The following is a 22,889-nucleotide window of genomic DNA, read 5'->3' as shown; positions in this document are numbered from 1 at the left end:
TAGCTATTTACTAACTTATTTACTTTACTAATTAGCTTTTACTGCAGACAAAAAGAAAACACACACACACAAGACAAGTGTCTTATTAAAAATGGCACATTTATTGCTACAGTACTGTTATATACACAACAGTTCTTAATATCTACTTTATATATATAAAAAAAATAGGAAACTGGAGGCACTTTGAGGACGTAGCCTACATAGATATTGTCCCCAAGCATAGAAAGAAAGAGAGCTGTAGCATGTCATCTTTCACAGAGAACAAAAAGAATCTGTAAAAAAACAAACAAGCAACAAAATTCAGGTGTAACTTTCGAGGGACTAGGTCACTGTAGACACATATTGAATGTACAGAAGTAGGTCTTCAGTAGCAATTTTCCATAACACAGACACTCATTCTCTAGAGAAATGTTAGATGATAAAGAAATTTAGATTGGGGGGCAGAATTTCTGTTAAAATGACAAATACTGTTACATGTAAATATCAGCTTACAATGAAATAGCTGACAATGACATATCAGAGAGCAATGCACATGCCAATCTAGGACAAAAATATATCACAAAATGAGAGCGAGAGGTTTTATGTATAATTCTTTAAGTCCTTTAAGTCGTCGACCATGTTCAGCTTACATCTCATGACGCACATACATCGAAGTGGTCGCTGTCACCCAAGAGGCGTAATTCTTCAGTAGACAGATGTTATGTTACTGAAATATACATGTTTTTGTACATCTGTATTACAAAAGGGTAGAACTCATAAATCCTTAAATGCAACATCATCCATCACGTAGCAGAGATGTATTCAGGCACTGGTGAGTAACCATTATCAAAACCGCCAAAGTCAGGAAAATGACTTTTTTTTTATTAATTTTATGCTTCATATAACAATGAAAGTGAATTTTGCAGTGGATTGTGCAGACCGCCCCGTCTGCCCCTTCCTCAGACACCAACAAGCTCACTGATGAGCCAGACGTCAGGGAGGGGCGAGGGGACGCGCTGAAGAAACTTATGATAGTTCTTCTGTCATCAACGAAACTGTCACAAACACCAGAACGATCCAATTACAAGTGGCCGGACATAGTTGTGTTCAAACAGAGATAAAAAAAAAATAATAATAAAAAAAATAGACCCATATCACCACATGTGATGTTAGAGCCCGATCATTTTTGTCTTTTCTAACATTTTTAAAGCACCTGGCACCGAAGAAAACACCTCATTTTGTTCCTGGAATCTAAATTGTGTTACATCGTCTTACATTAAAACATTGTAAACAAAGAAAACGCAGTCCAAATGATACAAACAAACAAAACTCTTACAACTATGTTACAAAGTAAAAAAAAAATCAAATTAAAAAAACAATGATATATCAATTCTACGAAAGGAAGATCCTTATAACAGGCTCCACAATTGTTCAAGAGAGGGGAGGGGCAAAACAACAAATGCTCAACAGAGCGACCACAACCAGTGAGTCAATGGCAATGGAGGAAAGGTAGCAGTAACACTCATGATCCCTTTCAATACTTAGTATTTTGTCAACGAGCAAAATGTTATTTACCGCAATACAAATTGCTCTGACGCTTCAGGTCAGCAGGTTCACCGTGCTGCGATGTGACGTGGGCAGGGCGATGCTGGCAGTGTGAGTCGGAGGGTTTTGCGGCGACCATGTGGCTGCGAGGGTCTGACTTCACGACGGTGAAGTAAGCTCGGGTAAAACCGCAATCCTCAGAGGGAGAGTGCGAGCCTTTTTGATTCAACCTCACTGTGGATCCTGCAGAGTCGTGTGTTTATGGAGTCTGTGGAAGCCTCTCTCTGGCAGTCTTTCCATTCCACTTGCATGGCAGTGACAATAACAGATGCACAGGACTTTAAGAGATAAGACTCTGGGCTCCACAGTTCTGAGACATGCAAAAAAAAAAAACCCAGTACATGTGTGAGCCAGTGACTGAGGCGAATTTTCAAGCCTCTGAAATAAATTCAAGAAAAACAGCCTGGAATACCAGCATAGCAAAAGGAGGAGTCAGTTTTCCGATGGACCAATTTGTGGCCAGATGTCTCCAAACTTCTGCATATCAGACATATGAGATTCTTAACTTCTATCAAACCAAACACTATGCATGAGGCCAGTTAAGGCATTATTAAACAAAACTTCAAAAATCCTTGGATATAAATCATCCCTCTTTGCTTGTGAAGAATGTAAGACCTCTGTTTCTGATGGGAATGCCAATAACAATCCAACAATATAAATCCTAACTTTGCTCGCATCAGCAATTGATCCGAAAGTCTCGTTTGATCCAAACAGATTTTGCTCCCAAACGTGTAAAGCAATTCTTGCAAAGTCCAACAAAAACATGATCATCCTCATGACATCATCCTTATGTCCAAATTCCACTGTCTCCAAAAGCAGTGTCCTCAGTTCAAGGCATCGTCACGTAAAGATCAATAAACCTTTCTTCTCTTTCCGAATCTTGTGTGCTTCTTCTATTTAAATTCACCTTCAGGAATGTGGCCACCTGCTTTGTCAGTAATGAGGTGTGTGCGTGTGTTTTCCAAAAGCTGATTGACACACACTGAGATGCATGACAATGTTATTTAAGGCCACGTGTTCTAAGAGCGGTACATTGAGCACGAACTGGAAGGAGAAAGGAGACCATTATTAAGATTGTACAACAAGACATTACACAAATATTCATCATATCAGACAGATTCTGCAGACTGACCTAAGAATTACATATGGCTCACAGGGTTGTGTCCATCGCCTCCGAGAGGATGCCCACCCCCTATCTGCATCTGGGGGTCCACACCTGAAACTTTCTCCTCCTCTCTCCTCTTGAGGCAGGCGGCCTTTGGGTTCAAATTACGCTCTTAGGAAAAAAGAAGTGATCGGAAACACCGGCGTGTGAGAAGGTCAATTTTAGGCCTTAAGAGATACTTTCAGACAACAAAGCAGACGTTTGAACATACAGAACACTGACTTTTGAACAGGGGAAAAACAAAAAGGACAAAGCAAGAAAGAAGAATGAAAAGTATGGCGAGAAAAGCAGGTGTTTGGCAGAAAAGCAGGGATATACTTCCACTAACATTCTCCCTTCCTTCTCCTTTTTCTGAATTTTAAGCGAAAGAGCCTACATGGATGCCACACAGTGGGAACAGAGCAAAAGAAAAGGTTTTCCAGTAGGTGAATCCCAGTCAGCTTATGTTCAGCTACAACAAGACATGGCTGCTTGTCTTATGTGGATCAGATCTTCTTGCACTGGCTGACCTACCTCGCACCTGCCTCTCCAGGCTCAGAATGACCTGGACAGCCTGCTGCAGGATGATGAGCTTGGTCTGGGCCTTGTCGCTCTGCAGGTGGACCTGACACATCCTGCCCAGCTCTCTGAAGGCTTCGTTTATGTCACGAACACGCACTCTCTCCCTAGCGTTGTTAGCTAGGCGGCGCTCTCGCTCCCTCTGCTCCTTCTCATCAGCAGTCAGGTTCTCATCGGTCACCGAGTCAAGGCTGCAGCATGAAGGAGAAGTGGGGGTTGGAGGGGCTGGTTAACAAACCCAAATCACAACCCTGCCTGACCCTAGTCTAGCTGTTCTGACTAACTCTGGACCTATAATACTGAATTTCACCTAGTATTTCACCCTCTCAGGATCTTTGTTCTGGGACACATTTAATCTTTAGTGCAGGTACATCTGATGCTACCTTTGAGCTCTCGGGGCAGGACGAGAGCTGTGGAATTTCTAAAAGATCTCAGCGGAGCGGGACTGTGTTTCAGGAGGGTGAATGCAGGTGTATAAATATGGAAATGTTTATTTTCAAAAATGTATGGATACGTTCTCAATCATTCAAATCTTCTATGTTGTATGTTGAGTAAGCTCGAGACTGGGGGGATTTAAAGCCAAGACTGGATCGAGATGCAACAGTAGATCTGTCACTAAATCTTATCGAACTACAGGAATAGCTTTAGGTCACTTGGGTCCAGGATGGAAGTTGAGGGGATATAATGAATGACTATCCATCAGAATGAGAGAAGTTATTGGGGAGAGAGGAAGCAACACCCTCTGCCAAATGCAGTAAATAGAAAGAGCCACAGAGAGAAGCTAACGTGAGAAGCGTAACGTTAAATACATCAGCAATAGATGTATTTTTCTGAATGTGAGGAGTAGGTCTCTGTTGCCATCTGCAAAAGGAAAATGAACAGGACAGGGAAGTAAATGGCATCATGGAAAGAATTTTTAGAAAACAGGCTAGGAAAGTGGAAGGGTTAATGTTGAATGGAAGAGACATGAAGCACAAAGAACTAGAACAGATCTGGAAGGATGTTAATACGCAACAGACAGCTCTACTTTCATGCCAGCAAGAGTCATTTGTGTAAAAGGTAAACAGACAGAAAAATGCTGAAATAACTTAACTGAAATGAAAGCTGACCAACTATTTTGTAAAAGCATAAGAAGTGACAGTGAAAAAGCAAATGACGCCATAAAATTTGCTTATGAAGCTCAGAGATGAGGTGGACAGACATGTAAGCAGTTTTATGGTGGAGAAAGGCAGCAAGCTGGAAGTGAGGCAGCAACATTAAAACAAACAGACCTGTACCAGACAATGAAAACATTTAGGATGAACTGGAGAATGGGCGCGTCTTAAAACTACCACACAGCTTAATATCCTAATACCATGTCCTCACTTTCGGACCATTTTAGAACAGACTGCAAAAAATATAATGCTTGAAGTTAGCTGTACAACATACACGCAGTTATATCAAATGAACTACCGTGATACATCACTGTCATCCAGGAAGACCGAATGTCTGAATAGCTGGACGTGGTTTAGGATGGAAACCAAAGCAGTGTGGGAGTTTTACTTTGTAGAGAGGCCCTTCCCCTCTACTTCCTTCCTCCCTGGACACCCACTGACCTCGAACTTGTTGCTCCAGGTTGAGTATAACGTTAACGGCCTGTTGCAGTATGATCAATTTGGTTTGTGGTTTCTCATTGCTCAGATGGAGCTGACACATGTGGCCCAGCTCCTTAAAAGCTTCATTGATGTCCCGCACACGTAGCCGTTCACGGGTGTTGTTAGCCATCCTCCGCACTTTCTCCCGCTCAGCCTTAATCTCCACTGGTAGATCTTCATCATCCTCATCATCATCCTCATCATTTGGACTAGTGAAGAGTCCATGGCAGATGAGGAGGGAAACAACAATAATGGTACAGTTCACTTGTATGAGTGTCTACTGTAATGCGGTGACATACATTGTTACAATCATGGGGCGATTTGGGATGAAAGACAGTTAACAACCTGGCTAACACACTAACTGAATCAGTAGCTCAAAGCCTCCAGTTTCTGGTAGCATTTACACCACATCATAAGAATCAGGATGATCGGGTGGAAGAGTGAGAGATTAAAACCAAACAATCTCCCATGAGATTCCATTTCTGGACTATAACAAAGTTCTGTAACCATTATAATATAACATCAAATTCAAATAAATCCATTTAAGTTAATGTCTGTTCCTCCATCATTCTCCACTTTTACATTCACTTTTTTTAGAAGGTAAGCTGATCTTAATGTGGTTTTAATATTCAAGCTATTGCCACCATTAGTTTGTCTTTGGTAAATCTCCTTCCTTGTTTATGGAAAGAACCTGAGCAACAAGTTCTAATTTCACTAATCAGGGACATGGAAATATAAATAGAGGATGGATTATAGAGAATGCACAGATCCTGCTGATTTACACTTAGAAATGATTGACTCAGTGCATTTATAAAAAAAGATTTAAAAACATTTTTGGACACCTTGTTCGAAGACGGGCCTTCATGTCCTTTTTCTCGTCCTCTGACTTGTCAGTAAGGGAGCAGTTCTCATCGTCCTCCCTATCCTCTCGTTTGATGGCGGCACCGCTGGAACGATTCGGGTTCCCTGACAGGCCTAAAGTCAGAGTTCAGAAATAAAGTTACTTGAAAACATTAACTTAAAGGGGAGCTGCGGTATTTTCAACATTAAGCCTCTTTTCTGAGTCGTCTGCAATGTTTTAGAACCCCCCTCACCGCTTTTTTGATGTTTACTGCTGTCTCCGGTATTTGCCTAATTTTGATTCTTCTCAACCTGCTTCAGAACGGCAAGTCATGTGCATGTCCTAAAAGGTCCGTAAAAGCACAATAAACGTCCGTTTTCAAAATCATCAACTCACCGGAGTGGTTACTGGTGTGCACTGGTAATCCATATCAAATTTCGTTGTGAAAAGTTGCTTCTGTCGTGTTTTATTTGACATTTTGTACTAGATGTTTGTTGATATTACTCCGCCACCGCTAAGAAAATAGTGCGAGCATGAACGAGCTGCCAAATAAAACACGACAGAAGCAACTTTTCACAACGAAATTTGATATGGATTACCAGTGCACACAAGTAACCACTCCGGTGAGTTGATTATTTTGAAAACGGACGTTTATGGTGCTTTTACGGACCTTTTAGGACATGCGCATGACTTGCCATTCTGAAGCAGGTTGAGAAGAATCAAAATTAGGCAAATACCGGAGACAGCAGTAAACATCAAAAAAGCGGTGAAGGGGGTTCTAAAACATTGCAGACGACTCAGAAAAGAGGCTTAATGTTGAAAATACTGCAGTTCCCCTTTAACAGTCCAAAGGTGGAAAAGTATTTCCATTCTATTTGATTGAAAAAAATAAAAACAATTACCAACAAAACCAACAAACATGAAGAAAAGTTTCACCTGTAAATCCTTCCAACTGAGAGCCTGGATGAACAGATGCAGGGCCGTGATGCAAAAGTCCTCCACCAGAGGGCAGACCAGCAGAGTCCTCGTGGTAGGCGGACATCTTCAAAACAGCAATTTATATAAGTTCAGCCACGAAAAAAGAATAACGGGTTTACCACTGCAAATGTTTCTTTTATTTATTTTTTTTTTTAATGACTTTTACTCTACTTTCTTTAAAAAAAAAACAGACTTCATTCAGTCCTTTGGGTATAGTTTTTATATCACATTATTTAGAAATCTTACCAGTCCTGAAAGGCGACTGACCAGTCCAAGAGCTGAACTGTTGAAGCCCGGTGGTAGCCCTAAGCCAGCCGACAGCAGATTGTGCATCTCAGCGAGTCCTGGTCCTCCCTGTCCGCTGGCGTGTCGCTGAAGAACATTGATAGCTTCATCCAGGCGGTCCTCCATTTTACTTGGCTAAAGAGTCGACGCATAAATGATTGTGTGACCCAGACCTCTGACATTAAAGAAAAAAGTAAGATGGAAAAAATAGACTCACCGCTGATTGAATACCACCCTCAAAGTTAGGTGAAGGTGTGGCCTGACCTGAGGACCGAGTCCACTGGGATGCAGAGCCTTGCAAAAAAAAGAGGAGATTAATAAAAATATATTACGACAAATTTAAAAAGAATATTCACAAGACAAGTGAGGGAGAGGCACTCAATGTAATGGTCAGTTTTTTATGTCCACCAAAAAGACTGATGCATCTGCAGATATTTGTTATGATTACAATTAATTGAATTCCAATTGGCTTGAATATGACTTTATTATCTAAGTGCCTTGAGATGACATTTGTTGTATTTGGCGCTATATAAATAAAAATGAATTGAATTGAATAATGCTCAATGCTCGGTTTTGCTTTCTTTTCTTTACAATGAAAATGTTTTGAAAAATCAAAGATTAGCAAATCTATGACTACGTTTTGATAGTGGGGCCAGCCTGATGCTGAAAAATGTGTTTTGTTTTGCCATATTGTGCTGACTATTATGCGCCGACGTACATTACCGAACAGAAGTTTATTCTGTCTAAGCAGGTGAATTCATTTTTTCTGAATGCACTCCGTTGTTATTTAGAAACAAAAGCTCAAGAAATGCATCACAGACAGCTCCGCACAACAATGACACCGAACATGTGCTAATGAACAGCAGCAGAACAAGTAGGTTCAACCAAAAATGAACAGAGACGTAAACAGCTGGTGAGACTGACGTTTTACAGGAGGTGTCCGTTCTATCAGAAATTCTTACACCAAACTGAGAGTGAGAATAGCAACAAGGAACAAGTTGGTCAACCTGCAACAAGAAGGCCTGTCACAGTCAGAACTTTTGTGCTACATGTTTCCAGATGTGCTGTCCAAGCTTCTCTGTACAAGCACAAAGAAATGGGCAAAGTAGAAGGCTGCAGGGATGGCACCAAAAATGAGTGCAGCAGACATATCAAACTTAAATCCATTCAAAAGCCATCAATATCGTGTATAGCTATCAGCTCACAGCTGACAGAGACCAGTAAGCCCCTGGTACACCCACCTACAGTCTGTTCAGAAGTGGTCTTTCTTCTGACGTGGAAACAAAGCCAAGCTGACAGCAGGTGCTCTCATTCGATAGGGTAAAAATTTAAATACCAACACTTGGCTCTAACAGAGGGCAGTTTGCTTGCCAAAGGTGCAACAAGAATGATTGTCAGCAAGCAACAGTGAAGCAGGGAGGAAGTTCTATGTGCTGCATTTCTGTCGGCGAAACTGTTGATTTGGTGCAACATTCCCAAACAAGGACGACTAACTATTTCTTCAGCCACTAGAAGAACAAGGGCTGCTCCTACAGATGATATGGAACCCACATTGGTGTTTTCTTTTCATCATTGATTCATTCTGGGATTAGATCAACTGTGACAAGTTCCAAGATGTCTCAAAAACCCGTCAGCATACTCCTTTAAAAAACTGTGCAAAATGAGAATTGGAACTGTTTTAGGCAAACGGTAGTTCTGTAGATTAGCATGTTGAGTTCATTTCATTTTTCTGGTTACTGCACTTTGCTTAACATTCATTTCCAAAAAAAAATTCACTGCATTCAGTTTTCTAAAAGCATTTCAAAGGTAAAACATTTTACAAGCACTTTTAAACTGTTACACAGTACTGTAGATGGTAATAAAACACCAGATTTGTCGATATAGCAGACATGAAATGCTATGACCAAAGTAGAAATGACGATGGAGTTTAACAAAGACAAATGTTTTCTGATTTCACATCAGGTCGTTTTGCCACTTTGTTGTACCTCCAATCTGGTTGTAGTTAAAGTATTTGATGTGTGACAAGCTCATGCATGGAGTCAATGCAGAGACAAATAGGGAAATGACTCCCCCCTCTTTTAACTTTTTCAGTATTTTCCCTTCCTCTCTCATAAGTTATATTAAGGTGTTCTGTGTGAGTGTGAGTGAAAGATCATGTGAAGGTGACACTGTGGATGGGGCGCTTGTGTCACGATACTTAATATCTGTCAAGACTAAAATACTATTGTGCGCCATTTTGAAAATAGAATAATTTCTTACAACTAACTTACTAATCAAATGACCAAAATATCAAGACAGATTTGTCAGCACAATATTCACAGTAAAATATTCCAAATCAGCTGAATGTAGCAGATGGCAAGACACTTTTAAATTATCCATGCAGTGTCCTACTACAGAGATAACGCTGATATGGATCATACATTTACACACAAGAGAGTTAAGATTTGTCATAATACTACAATAAAGATTTTTACAGCATCATGTTTTCCTTCCACTTTAGACCCAATAAATAGAGCTTTTTTGGCACGCCAAACTATTTAGCCAGGGATAAAAAACAAAAACAGTATGTTTTTCAAAGATTTTATCATCTACTCTGAGCCAAAGACAGGAAAAAGATTCTTAGTTGAAAAAACAAAACTACAAAACAGCAATTTGACCTTAAAGTGAACAGTTATTTACTCACCTGATACAGCCTGAGGAGAGCCAGAGGGAGTAGACGGGGACGCAGGGAAAGTGTTACTGTTGGGGTCTGAGGGATAGATCTGGACACAGAATTTCAGATTTTTCAATCTAATAAAACACAACCTATCTCCTTATATCTATTACTCTTCAGAAAAAAGACAAAATATTACAGTCTTGTAGCAAAGAAGTACAACATTTCTAGCCTATAAACATATATTTATGACTGCTTACAGATGCCAGGGCTTTTCCAATCTCATCACCCGAACTTCCAGGTACTGCACCCCGGTTTGCTTGGTGAATAGAAAACAAATATTTCAATTAAATTTACAGTTTAGCTTCCTACAGCACTCCCTGCGAAGTAAAGAGCACATATAAAAGGTATTTACCCATAATGGTTTCAGTGCCAGCAATAGGGGGCGTGTGGCTGGGGACGCCAAAGCTGCTGGAGCCCGAGTGGAAGCCAGCAGGATGAGATCCATTTACTTCACTGCCATGCAGGGGGTAGTTTTGGGGAGAAAGGGGTAGGGCCCGTTGTTTCTTGGGAGAAAACAAAAACACAGCAGTATAAAAAATAAAGCAGACAGAAGCCCTCACAGTGCATTGGTCAAAAAGTGTTCTAACTTCAACCTGTCTTAAGTGTAAAGGCAGAGCTCACCATTCTGTCTTGGGGGTTAATAGCAGTGAATGGACCATGCTGGCTCAGATGAGGGGAGTTGCCGAGCACGGCAGAATAACCAGGCTGAATCATCGATCCAGCAGAGCCCCAGTGATCGGAGGGCGGGTGGAGGCCTTCTGTGAGGGGGTATCCAGCAGAGGAGGGGGAAGCAATAAAGGTGAGGGATAACCAGCCCCAGGAGATGAGAAGACAATGAAGGCCGCATATGAGACATGTCACATTACTGTGATGACTTCATTCAACTGTGATTCACTGTTCAGCACCACAGGGGGGTCAGTGGCAATTGCAACCCCATTGTTTCATCCAGACATAATATAGTCAAGAAACTAATGCACAGCCACACAAGCTTCTAAGGAAAATTTACGGTAATTACTCCATTTGTCAAACGAAACTTTTCAAATAAACAAAAGACAAGTGGGAGACTGAAAGCAAATATTGGTTCAGCTGACCTTGCATGTAGAACGGTGGTGGGTAGACATTTCCTGCTTTGGAGGCTGGGTAGCAAGAACCGTCCCGGCTAAAATCTTCTCCTGTGGCTGATGCATAAACCTGCACACAAAATAAAGCCAAACTCTTTAATTAAATGCTTGAAAAACTGTATAGCTTAACATGTGCCTGGTAACATAGGTACATGTTTAGGTAAATTAAAGATGGTTTCAGGCCTGATTGAAGGTTTTAAACACACAGAAGAAGATATACGTGCATTAAACACCTGATTAAACACAGCTCTAGAGAGCTCAGTTCCCTCCCTGGTTGGAATCTATTTTTACTGTCTAGTTTTACAACTTAATTGAATAAGCAGACCATCGCACCATTTCTGCAGACTTCAGCTCAGATCTGCGTGTGTTCGATGTTTACTGTAAGAGTTTTTTTGGGCCTACAATTTCAGTGAGATTTGCACATATTACTGTGTTAAACTCGGATATTCTGGGAATGGTTTACAGATACATAATTCACTCTTTTTAACAAAGTAAGATGTTACCATAAAATGTAAGCTGCGTGTTAAACTGGGTATAAAGGAACCACTGTTCTGAACCACATCTTGCTCAATCAAGACTTTTCAGGACGAAAGTCAAGAATCAAACTGTGTCTGAAAAACTTAAATCCAAATAGACTGAAGTTTTCTTCTGTAATTTGATTAAACATAGAAAAAGAAGAGGAAAGAGAGGGGAGAGGAGAAGAGGGAAGGGAGAGATGCACTCCTAATTACTGAACCATCTGCCGAATCCTGGATGGCGGCCAACTCCACTGGCAGCTGGGATAGAGAGATGGGGGAGGGAGTGGGAGAAAGGGGAGGGCTGTTGTTTGTGGTGGTGGTGGGGAGGGGAGGGGGGGTGTTGCTTGATGGGGTGGGGGTAGAGAAAATGAGGAAATAGGGTGTCCAGAGAGCGAGAGTGGGAGGAAGAAAATAGGGAGGAGTAAGTACCATCAAACCCCAGTATAAATTCTCTTTGGTGATTTGATGAGTGTACTTGGCAGAGGGTAAAGAAATGTGGCTACGAAGCAAAGGGCTCACAAATACAACACACTATAAATACATACTGCAAATGAGTGACTGGGTGAATGAGTGGTTTTTCCACCCTGTTCATTTTTTACTTTGGTGGTGCAGATGCACAGCTGTAAGACCTGGAAGGCCTGTATCACAGCTACTATACTGCTCTGCAAACCAAGGAAAGACTTCAGATGCCAAATGGAATGTGAAAGGGGCGTAAAACATGAAAACACGGGGTCTCATGGAATGAATGCAAGGGCTGAGACATGGTGTAGAGCTGAAGCCTATCTGGATGTTAGTACTCACAGAGGAGGGCAGGCCAGGGGGCACCTTCCTGATCTTTTTTGGCTGGGATTCTGCAGGGAAGGAAACGGAGGGAAATCATTTATGCTTACAAGAAAATAAGAAGAAGAATGAAAACATAAACCTACTAAAAATGTGACTACATATTAGGCATTAGCTATTTCACTTGAGCTGCTTATATCCATCTAAAGTCCTGCAGAACCAATTCATCCATCTGTTTCTCTGACAGCTAATTAACGCTTTAGTTAAAAGGTAATCAGGCGGATTTTACTCGATGATGTCCCCTATTGAGAGCTCAGTGATTTTACTTTCCCTTCATAATAAGAAGTGAAAATGTTCACATCTTTTTTTAAAACCTTAACAGGAGAAGTGGTGATGCACACAAATGTAAATATAAACCATCAGAAAGATTCTTCTGTAACAACAAATATGTCTTATGAGTGTTCAATGCTGTGTTTGATTCAATGTTTTGCAGTCTCACCGGTGGGGTCCTGTGAGGGTCTCCTGCGAGGGTTGCTGCCCTCATAGGTTGAATAAAACTGGGAACTAGTCTTAACAGCTAATGGGGAGAGGGCATCGGGACTGGGCATGGTTATCTCACTGGGCACAAAACCCGGCTACAGAAAGATGTGGGGGGAAGAAAAACAAATACACGAGCTCACGTGAAACCGGAGAGGTAACTGGATATGGTAAAGTGAGTTTCAAGTGTAGAAAAAACTGACAAAGGGACACAATATCCTGAAAGAAGAAAATGTGCCTTTCAAATGATTTACCTGTGTTCCAAATGATGAGTATGCCCCTCGTTCCGCCTTCCCTGTTTGGAGGGGAAAGGGGACAAAAAAGAAATTGTTAGGATTCTAAATATTGGGGTTTTATGTCAATAATAAATCACACTCTTTTGTATGATGCTGTGTGGAATTTACGGCTGTGGACAGGAAATAAAAAACAAATGGGCCCATTATGAATGCTTTAGGGGCAACTGTGCCCAACCTCTGCCCCCTCCCATGACAGTTAAACAGAGAAGAGCTATAGTCCACTGTAATCCCCAGGGAGAGCCATGGTTGTGCATGGGTGCTCTTTACACCCCCACCCCTCCCACACTGAACACACAAACAAACCCTTCCTCCGTATCCATCCTGATGACTTTACTCCCTGGATCCATAAATATGCTTTGCCCTATCTTGGTATATTGGTATCCAACATGTGAAGGGCTGCTCTCTCAAACAAACAACTCACTGTTCTGATTCAGTCACACTGTTCATTGATATTAGTGTGTTTCAGTCAACATGTTCCTCCACCATCTAGTCCAACACTGGCCCAAATTTCTTTCGCTTTGGTTTGTTAAGAAAAAAGATGTGAAAGTTGTGATGGCTATGCTTCAATAGCTTGGTTAAGTTCAAGCCTACTTACCAGCAATCCCTGATCCGTATACGGGGGCAGAGACAGGGCCCTCTCGCTCACTGTAAAGGCCCTCTTGTCCATAACCCTGAGGGAAAGATGGCAGAAAAAGAAAAAAAACAATGGCAGTATTGATATAAATGAAAATAAACATAATTACTACAGCATCACTACTGAATTAATGTAGAAACATAAATAAGACACAAATATATCTTTCTTTGCATTATATTCTAATTATAAAAATGTGCAAAAATAACATTTATCTGGGTCTTTTTTTCAAGTTCAGTAATTTGTAAATTAAGAGTAATTTGCTCAGCTGAAAACAAAGCAAGTAACATACATATATACTGTATAAATATATAGTTTAGGTGGGTTTAGACATAAGGTTGAAACCACTGTAAACCTGTTTAATATTCACACTAATCTGACTGCATCTTTAAGTCTTTTTGAACTGAACAAATTGACACACAATACCCTGTTAAATACAAAACAATAACCAACTGGCACATTTAGTATCTCTCTCCATAAAGACGATCATCATAATATTGTGTAAAGTTTAATTTTTATAGGTGACAACGTGGCATTTACCTGTGACTGTGGTACAGTGGTCAAATGTAGAGAACTTTTCTTATATCAGACCCTGTGTGTGCGTGTGTGTGCGTGTGTGTCAAAGGGGTATACAAGTGTGTAATCATCCAAACTCAGAAGCATGACCTAACACCTAAATGGCTGAGCTCAGTGTCATAAGTTAGAATAAATCGTACCCTCCCCTGGTTGAAAGATGGACTAGTCTGTTCTCCTGGACCCCAGGGACTAGACCCGCTCCTCTCCTCAACACCTGGAAGACAAAGAACTGGGTTATGATTTTTAGCTCGTAAATAGTATACACATTCTTAACAGAGATTTATGGCCTGGTTTTGCAAGAAATGTTCAACTTCAGCTGACTTGCTTTGATACAGGTTTTTCAGGCTGCTTAAAGTAACCTCAATTGAAGAGCTTCACTTCATAGCTCACACAGAGACAGCGTAGTGACAGTGCTGTCACGTAGTGTGGATATGAGCTGTAGGAAGTTTGAATAATTAACACTTAGTATGAGGCTTCCAGAATCATCCTCGACATTCTTCATTCTCCCACTCCTTTACATTTTCCATGGCAACAGTCATTAATAGCCCTTTTATTCTCACACATTTGGTTTATAACTTCGCCTTACCACAGACTTTAAGTCTCAACCTCACATTGCTAGCATGTGTTAGCCCTGGCCAGAGCAGCTTTCGGCAAGGTGACAGAATTTGAAAAGAGCGATTTTAAAGGTTGGTGAAGCAGAAATTCCTGTCTGTCCCCTCTCTCTCCATCTACTCATACTGCAACACAGCATCTCTGGGGGGAAGCTGAAGCTTAATTGCAACCCAATTTGCATAATTGTGCATATTAATGAGGCTAAGCTCTATGAATATTCATATTTTTGTTTTGTTGTCTAATTAAAAAGCTGAGGGGAGAGAAGGGGGCGGGGGGTGGACGGTAGAGACGGGCTAGAATCATGACAGGATCAGCAGTAGAACAGAATGATGGGTCCATACTGCCAAAAGCTGCTAGATTGCAGTGACAAGTGTGAGCTACACAGCACCAGCAGAATAAGAGATGAAGGAGACAATGTCTTGCCCCCTGTCTATGGGTGACTATCCATTTCCATGTCAATCAAAGATAAGAAAAAATTAAATGAATTCAACATTTGTTTGTGCTTTAAGTGATCAGCACCCAACTAACAAAAAAGAAAGGCTTCAGTTTAGTGTTCTGCATTCAGGGCTGCGTTACATTTTTGAAGATAACTGATGTTATGACGAATGTGGTGAATTCAAGGAGCCCAGTTCACTCATTTTATATATATATATATATATATATATATATATATATATATATATATATATATATATATATATATATATATTATATTCTGAATATTAATGGACCTCTAGTTTTCGGGGGCTCTTTCAACAAGTGCATGTGTTTAAATATTTTCAAGGTATGTGGCTTTTTATAAGGACAAATGATTAAAAATGTTTGGATGCACTCCAGGACACATAATGGTGAAATAAACAGAATGATGCAGTGTCAACAGGAAATCATTCAAATAAATTCAGTATCAAACATTAGTAGCTCTTATCAGGTTTGAATACCATTACTACATGAAGTCACTTTAGCTGTAGTTAGGATACATTCAGCGATAAGTAGACAGAGAAATTTAATAGATCTATGGCAACTAACTTAATAAGAAACATGTAAGAATACAGTTAATTTGTGTTAATCATAGAGTCTATATTGACTAAGTGAGGGGCAGAAGTGATGTTCAAGGGATGGATCTGAGTAAGAACCAGAAGAGGGATGCTTAAGTGATTCTTAATGGGGAAAAATAAAATAATAATCTGATTTTAAACAGAGTTGACTGTTTGATTGTGATGAATAAACAAGAACTTAATCTAAGAACCACTACAAGAAGCGACAAAATCAGGAGAAAAGCAAAAGCAGTCCAGTATTCAGACAGACTATGAGAACTGGCCAAGAAAATGAAGAAAAGGGTGAGTAACATCAGACAAATTCTCTGGAGAACCCCAATGCGTTTCTCATCTCAGCAGGCTACACCCCTTTAAGCATAGCTAGTCTATAATTACACAGGAAGAGATACTGGAAACAGACAGACGGCCTGAGTCACAGGCTTCATGAGCAAAACCCAGGCACATATATTGACCAAACTTTGAGACATGCCTTCGTTTTACAGGAACACTGCCCCAGGGCAACTACAAGTGAGTGTACCATTTGTCTGCACAACTTCTTCCTTCCCTTAGCAAAATGACTCACAAAGACACAAAGAATGATGTCAGATAAAATCTCAAGAGTGAACGCTGTAAATGAAATACTGAACAATATACAATAACAATGCCGTGCTGTTTTAACCTTTGAGTCACCAGAGACTTCTTAACACAACATACTGCATTCTAATCCGCTAAGACATACAGCTTGGCTTATATTTTCACTCTGTGAATCATATGCAGTATTTTTAAACAACAAGACGCTCCAGCTACTCCAAATTTAAACTTTAAAGCATATCCTCTTGTGACTTTAACAGTCTTTAGTCTTCAAAGATTCGGTCTCACATCTGCTTGAAAAATCTCATGCAAATTTTCATCTTTTCCCCTTCTGCATTTCTGTCTCGTACCTGGGTTTAAAAATACATTTTAGCATTTTCAGTTTCTAGAGGCCAAAAAATGAAAGCGCACCAAAAAAAATGAAAGAGAGTGAAAGAGACCGAGCAGAGAAAAGACCATCACTGAGGGCTCGAAAGGGGAGGGTTCACCACAGCCACACATGTTAAACCTTCACATACCTCAAGTCTAAACCATACAGGGAAAAAAGGCCACTAACTGACTCTATATGGAAAACTCGAAGCAGCTGCAAGAGGAAGACAATTTGACAAAATGAGTTTTCTTTTTAAAGGAATCGTATGTCAGCATTACCTTAAGTAAACACAAAAACACAGGACTCTATAACTATCTTGACTACATGTAAACAGGCCTTAACACTTCGATTGGAATCACACTTTAAAACACAAATACAACTAGTCAAATGAGCAGCACCACTCTGATCTATCCAATTGTATCTGCAGAGGATGCTATAACCTTGTGGTAGATTGAATAGTTTAACATTATTAGAAATATGAGATGTCTAGCCACACAAATTTGTTAAGGAGTCTGCCTCAATAAACCCTTGATATTACTCTAGCTCCACTCTTCGAAGTTACCGAGGCCACTGTTCTTGAAATGGGTATCTTTTTATGAATGAGCTCTATTGCCACATTCAAGCATTCAACCAAACACCTTACAGGTATATCACAGATGTTTTCCCCCACGTTGGGAAAGCTCCCACTCTGAAGTAGGAGCTAAAAAAAGACCATGGAAACAGAGCTCTTTTAACCATGACCGGCCATGCTGTGTGGATACAAAAAAGAGGGGGGAACTTCCTTCAATAGTTGTAAGGACTATGAAAAGGTTCCAGTGGTCCGAAAACACCTTATGAAAAGCATTGATAACATCAACTAATGTCCTTTGTAAGCCTACACCGTACATTTGCAAAACAACATGCAAGTGGCTTTCAAGTGAATAGACGTAACGGAGACCCCTATACTCCACCCAGCAACTGAATGCCTTGGTTTCCCTGTTATCCTTTGAATATCGGGTTTCTTTCTATTGCCTGCTGAAAGACTTGCTGCACCTCTTGAATAAACAAGTCCAGAGAAAGGTTTGAGTAAGACATGGATCTGGTGAAATTGGCAAGGATACACACACTAATTGCTGTATATGACAGCCTCACAAAGAGACCAAAAACACGACAAAATGAAGGAAACCGTCTGATCTTGAGTAGCTTGGAGGTGGTGTTCTACAAAGTCATTACGGTGTTGAGCTGGTAAATGTGATGGAACAGAACTTTATTAATGATGACGATGATGACTAAGACGGATAAAAGGTCTAAGTGAAAATGAGTTATGTGGAGGAAAAAACTAGGGTGCGAGAAAGCAGGACAAGGGAATACTGTTTTCCACAGAGTAAGCAGAGGAGATTAATCGGGCTGTTCCCACCAACCCCCATCCTCTGCCTTTGTTCTTACATGACTGAATGGCAACAGCTGAGAAGGTGAGGGAAGGGACACCTGTGAGGGGAAGGCGAAATTTCCTCAAGTTGTTCATATTTTCTGAAAGTTCTACAATAATTTGTGATATGAAACTCAATTCATGAGAAAAAGAGAAGAACAGGAAACAAATGGGTTTACTATTACAATTATAAGGACGGCTAGAGAAAGAAAACGGGGTAGTGAGACTAGTGAAAGGCCCTATTAGGCTTATTTTAGAAAACTCATAAGGAAGCAATACAAAAAACAAGGTCACCTTTTCTCACCGGCAACAGGTGAAAGAATAAGAAGAGAAATAAAATTTTAGTTGTTCTTACCAGAACCTCCAAACTGACTGCTGGCGAGAGTGGTCGGCCCATTTTTACCATTTGAAAGTGGAAGCTCAAACATCTGCAAAGAGAATGAACGCATCTGTAAAATAACTGGAAGACAAAGTAGCCATTTGATTTGCCCTCTTAAATTATAAAAAAGGAATGATTAATAGGTCATTCAAACTGTCCTGTCCTCTTTAACCAACAATGGGCATGAAGCAATCCAAGTGTTCCAGCTCTTGGTTTTTTGACTTCTAAAATTAAAGTGACACCACGAACAGTCAGCTGATGAAATGCGTTGAAACCCTTCCAACGCTCATCGACCGTGGATCCCGTTCATTCACATTTCAACCTCCTCAGCAACAGTTCAGGACTTCTCATTAAATCAATAGAACAATATGTCGTTCTGTAACCAAAGATTGACATGGAATAAATCCAGGCAGTCTTCAGATAAATCTTACCGCGCTAAAATCCAGCAAGTCGCTGAGCTCCTTGTCTGTTTCCACTGCAGCCATTCTCTGCCGCTGTTCACTGGGCCCTTTCAGTGTCAGCAACCAACTACAAGCAGAGTTAAGGAGCACATGAGTTTATTTGACCATTTATAAGATAATCAAATCATTCTGACCAGCTACAGAACACCATGTTTTAATGTATTGATTTTGGCAATGTCACAATGTGTGGGATAAAAAATATTGGTGGTTTTTTAAAGTTTAAGATTAAAAAACAACAGCAACAACAACAACAACAACAAACAGTAATGTTTTAGAATATTGTTTGTGTGGATAAAACAACCAACACTTATCCCAGGAGTCAACAGTGACTAAATGGCTTAATTAAAAAATTTAAATGCAATGCTTTGGCTCTGATGCTTTAAGATAAATTAATTTTAGATAGTTCAGATATTGAATACTGCTAATTATAAGTATGTACATCAGTCCCAAAGATAAAACAAATACATTTTCTAAATATCATAACATCCATTGACCCCTCCCTCCCTCCCACTCACATCAACTCAGCTCGAGTTACAGAAAGTGTGAGACTGCAAACTTGCTTTAATTGAGAACTTTACAATAAAAACAATCCCAAACAAAGGTAGTTTATCATCTATGTCCATATAACATAAACATTTTCCTCTTCTATGCAATAGATAATGCTTACAGTAGATAACTAAAACTCAGCCACATATAGCCTTCTCCATCATTAAACATAATTTGTGGGTTTCCATGACTGTGCATAGATACGGAGATTGGAAGCACATGTAGCATGATTTATTAAGCAATTTACTGTGCAAGTTGGTTTGCCATGTTGACATACTTTATGCATTCACACTGGGAGGAAAAATGACAACTTTAGAGAAGCAAAATGATGAGCTCCTGTTGTTTAAGAAGGAAAATAATAAACAAACAAATAAATAAAATCATAAAAACACTATTGTTGGCCAACTGCTTCAATTACGAATGGTAAATGTTTGGATAAAAATAAATCCCTTGATGTGTCTCCCCAAGAAGGGCTACTTGTGTGCATATAGAGTTGCATTCAGTAGCTACTTTAGTATGCGCAATCCAGTTTTTGGGCATCCATGGAGAAGATATCCTAGACTTGGGCAGATGAGTAAATTAGTATAACACAGACCCTTGCATACAACAGACAGGGAAAGCATAAATTGGCTCTAATTCCAGTGATTTTACAGCATGGCATTACCTTACCTGTGGTCAGAGTACTGACTAAGTAATGTAAAAATACAACTAGTTGTAAAAGTAGCCCACATCTAAAATGACCATGGTTCAGCCGCTGGTCGCAGGACATTGGCGGTTAGTCGTTTTACATAGATACTGATTAAATTCACAAACAATTCAGAGAGAGCTGCTGTCAAATTTCTTCCAATTAGTGCGGGACATGGCCCCTCTTACTCTTCACTGATGCAGTTAACCTGAGCTTGTCTGTCATTGTTTTGAGACATGACACTTTAAATATGTTACCTTGACAACTGGGTTAAGATAATTGCCTTTTTCTACATTTGTGCTAACAGTATACTCATTATGGCCACCGACAAAATCCGCACCTTTTCTGGTAGATCAATCTGCATGACTATATCCTATCATATGAACAGAATGGGGCTGGTCCAGAGTGGACATTTATTAAGACCAGCCAAGAAAACAAACACTACAACAAGCCTATGGTATTTATAAGAAAATAAACAAGCAGGTTTAGGTAGAGATTTTTTATTTGTGACCCCAAGGGCCTCCAAGTCTACCAGCTGACTAACTCAACATTTTCCTGACATCATCAAGGATTTCCCTTAGTCTAGTATTAAAACCTTGAACAATGGAAAGCCAGGTGGTTTTAGTTGTGTGGCAACAGAGTTGCCTTTTACATGAAAATATATCTAAATTCATACACTGCCGTACACATGACAGCAGAGCTGTTTTTACCTGTTATATTGTGTAAACATTGCATCTTATACTTTTGTTTATGATCAGGTAAAACAATGACAAAAACATTACACAAAATTAATACAGCTCATAAATGAGCACGACTAGCGTTCCCCCAAAGTGTGACAGAACACACTACATCAGATATAACCAATTAGAGCCTACCTAACAGAGAAAATCCCCTACCATCAAAGACCAATGCGATGGCAGCACATACTTAAGCAATTTCTGTGCCTGTGAGCTGAGGTCAAAATGGGGGATAAGCGCTTAGCCCCTCCTAACAAATGGAAGTTGCCTACGCTTGTCTTGAGCACCCCCACCTTTGGCCTGCGTATTTGGAGAATAAGTTATATGACAGAAATAAACACACAACAATATCCTCCTACCTGGCGTCAAATAAGAGGCAGACCGTTAACTACAGCCCGAGTTTTAAAAGGCTCGTCGGTCCGTTAAAAATTACAAAGGGACGTTTAAAAGGACCCGAAAACCTGTTGCCTGAGTTCACGTCGAGCAGCAAAACTGGGAGACACTGATGAACACAAAGAGTCGGGTCCCCAGAGTTTAAGTTGAGTGGCAAAGCGCAAGTAAACCGTAAAAAACGTCAACATCGCTTAAAAGTATCGATCAAAAATAGTTTACCGTCGTCTGGGAATGAGAAAGTAAGGCGCTAAGCTATGTGCTACGGTTAACGGTAACAAACTGGGTGGGTGAGGGGTGGGGGTTAAAAAACATATCGAAGTTATACTTTTTTTCGAAAGGATATTGTACATTTTCTACAACTTTTGGTTATTGCTTATTTCAAAGTGGCACGGGCTACATTGGTAAAACTACCATCCGAGTAAGAACTATAAGAAACTAGCATTGCAGCCCAGTGTTATAAAAGAAGTCAGCAGGTTTATATTAACGTTACACGGCTAACGTACAAACATTAAACCTACATACGGGTACAACAGACAGCAAGACCCCTGGGGAGATAACTCAGTCTAGTAATATGCTAATGTTCTTTAATGTTACAGCCCATTGAAGTGAACAAAGAAGTCTTTTTCATCACACACAAGCTGCTAATGCTACGAAATAACAGTGGGCTCAGTCAGGCCGAAAATCCAAGACCCCGCTTTTCCCGGTTGTAGCACTCGGTACAACTTGAACACTGTACTTAAAACTTGGTTATTACGCCGGTACCAATGTTAATAAACAACTTCTACTTGATATGCATGTGCCCGTTATGAATGTGCCCACGTTTACCTGTATTCAATAACGTGGCATCCAGCGGAGAGAAATGAACGGCAGCAGAAGAGAGAAAAACAAAGTTAGGGATAGGATCCGTCTCCCGTGGTCCGGGCTGTGGGCTTGATGAAGAGGAGGAGAGACAACACAAAACCACTTCTCTGTCGTCTTGTCTCGTTGCTGTCTTCGTCACGCTGATGAAAACACATCTATCTCACCGACCATAACTCTCGTGTTACCCTTTCCTTATAGTTATAGAAACTGTAACCATTTCATTTTCCAAGTAGACATTTTAGCAGCCTCCACATTGTCGGTTCCAATGGAATATCACTCCGCAGCACTGGAGGACATGGACGCTCAAACATAAGCGGTGTCCAATTTCAGCTGAAACGAAGAAACCAAATGAGGCATATTTCGACAGCCCGTGTATTAAATGCAGCGGATAAATAAATAGCATAGAATGTCACCGTTCAGAAGCTGTGAACGACTTACAAACGATCCGAGTAGCGCTTTGCGGGGATCTACGTTGACTTGCGGATGAGGACGACTGAAAGCCCAACAAACTAGACCAGCAGAGGATGGAACGATAATATCTGAGGGAGGACCAATTGGAGTCCACGAAAATTTGATTGACGCGCGAGCCGCC

The 22,889-nt window shown here is 40.4% G+C and overlaps 1 protein-coding gene across 2 annotated transcripts; it reads right to left on the bottom strand.

Annotated features, from left to right (window-relative positions):
- Positions 1 to 80: 80 nt before the first annotated feature.
- tcf3a (transcription factor 3a) lies at positions 81 to 22,808 on the bottom strand. 2 transcript variants are annotated; one of them, XM_075483621.1, is made up of 21 exons: positions 22,736 to 22,808; positions 22,262 to 22,627; positions 19,046 to 19,142; positions 18,591 to 18,663; positions 14,361 to 14,434; positions 13,609 to 13,684; positions 12,972 to 13,012; positions 12,680 to 12,815; positions 12,202 to 12,251; positions 10,853 to 10,952; positions 10,383 to 10,519; positions 10,114 to 10,264; positions 9,959 to 10,017; positions 9,729 to 9,807; positions 7,263 to 7,339; positions 7,007 to 7,180; positions 6,719 to 6,824; positions 5,784 to 5,916; positions 4,903 to 5,150; positions 2,717 to 2,860; positions 81 to 2,628 (listed from the first exon to the last, which is right to left on the bottom strand). In XM_075483621.1, exons 3-20 carry the CDS (start codon positions 19,097 to 19,099, stop codon positions 2,724 to 2,726), a joined length of 1,905 nt encoding a protein of 634 aa, XP_075339736.1. In that variant the 5' UTR covers positions 19,100 to 19,142; positions 22,262 to 22,627; positions 22,736 to 22,808; the 3' UTR covers positions 81 to 2,628; positions 2,717 to 2,723. The 2 variants fall into 2 exon arrangements, with proteins under 2 accessions (XP_075339736.1, XP_075339737.1); XM_075483622.1 differs by lacking the exon at positions 4,903 to 5,150 and adding an exon at positions 3,263 to 3,498.
- Positions 22,809 to 22,889: the final 81 nt, after the last annotated feature.

Source organism: Odontesthes bonariensis, chromosome 14 (genome assembly GCF_027942865.1).
Source record: "Odontesthes bonariensis isolate fOdoBon6 chromosome 14, fOdoBon6.hap1, whole genome shotgun sequence".
Classification (NCBI taxonomy): domain Eukaryota; kingdom Metazoa; phylum Chordata; class Actinopteri; order Atheriniformes; family Atherinopsidae; genus Odontesthes; species Odontesthes bonariensis.
This window is presented reverse-complemented; position numbering and strand designations above follow the sequence as displayed.

Coding starts and splice junctions, on each gene's coding strand:
- tcf3a (XM_075483621.1), bottom strand. CDS start 19,099: ATGGCTGCAGTGGAAACAGACAAGGAGCTCAGCGACTTGCTGGATTTT. Junction 10,520..10,852: donor ACCACCGTTCTACATGCAAG/GTCAGCTGAACC, acceptor ACCCCCTCACAG/AAGGCCTCCACCCGCCCTCC. Junction 10,018..10,113: donor TGGCACTGAAACCATTATGG/GTAAATACCTTT, acceptor CTATTCACCAAG/CAAACCGGGGTGCAGTACCT.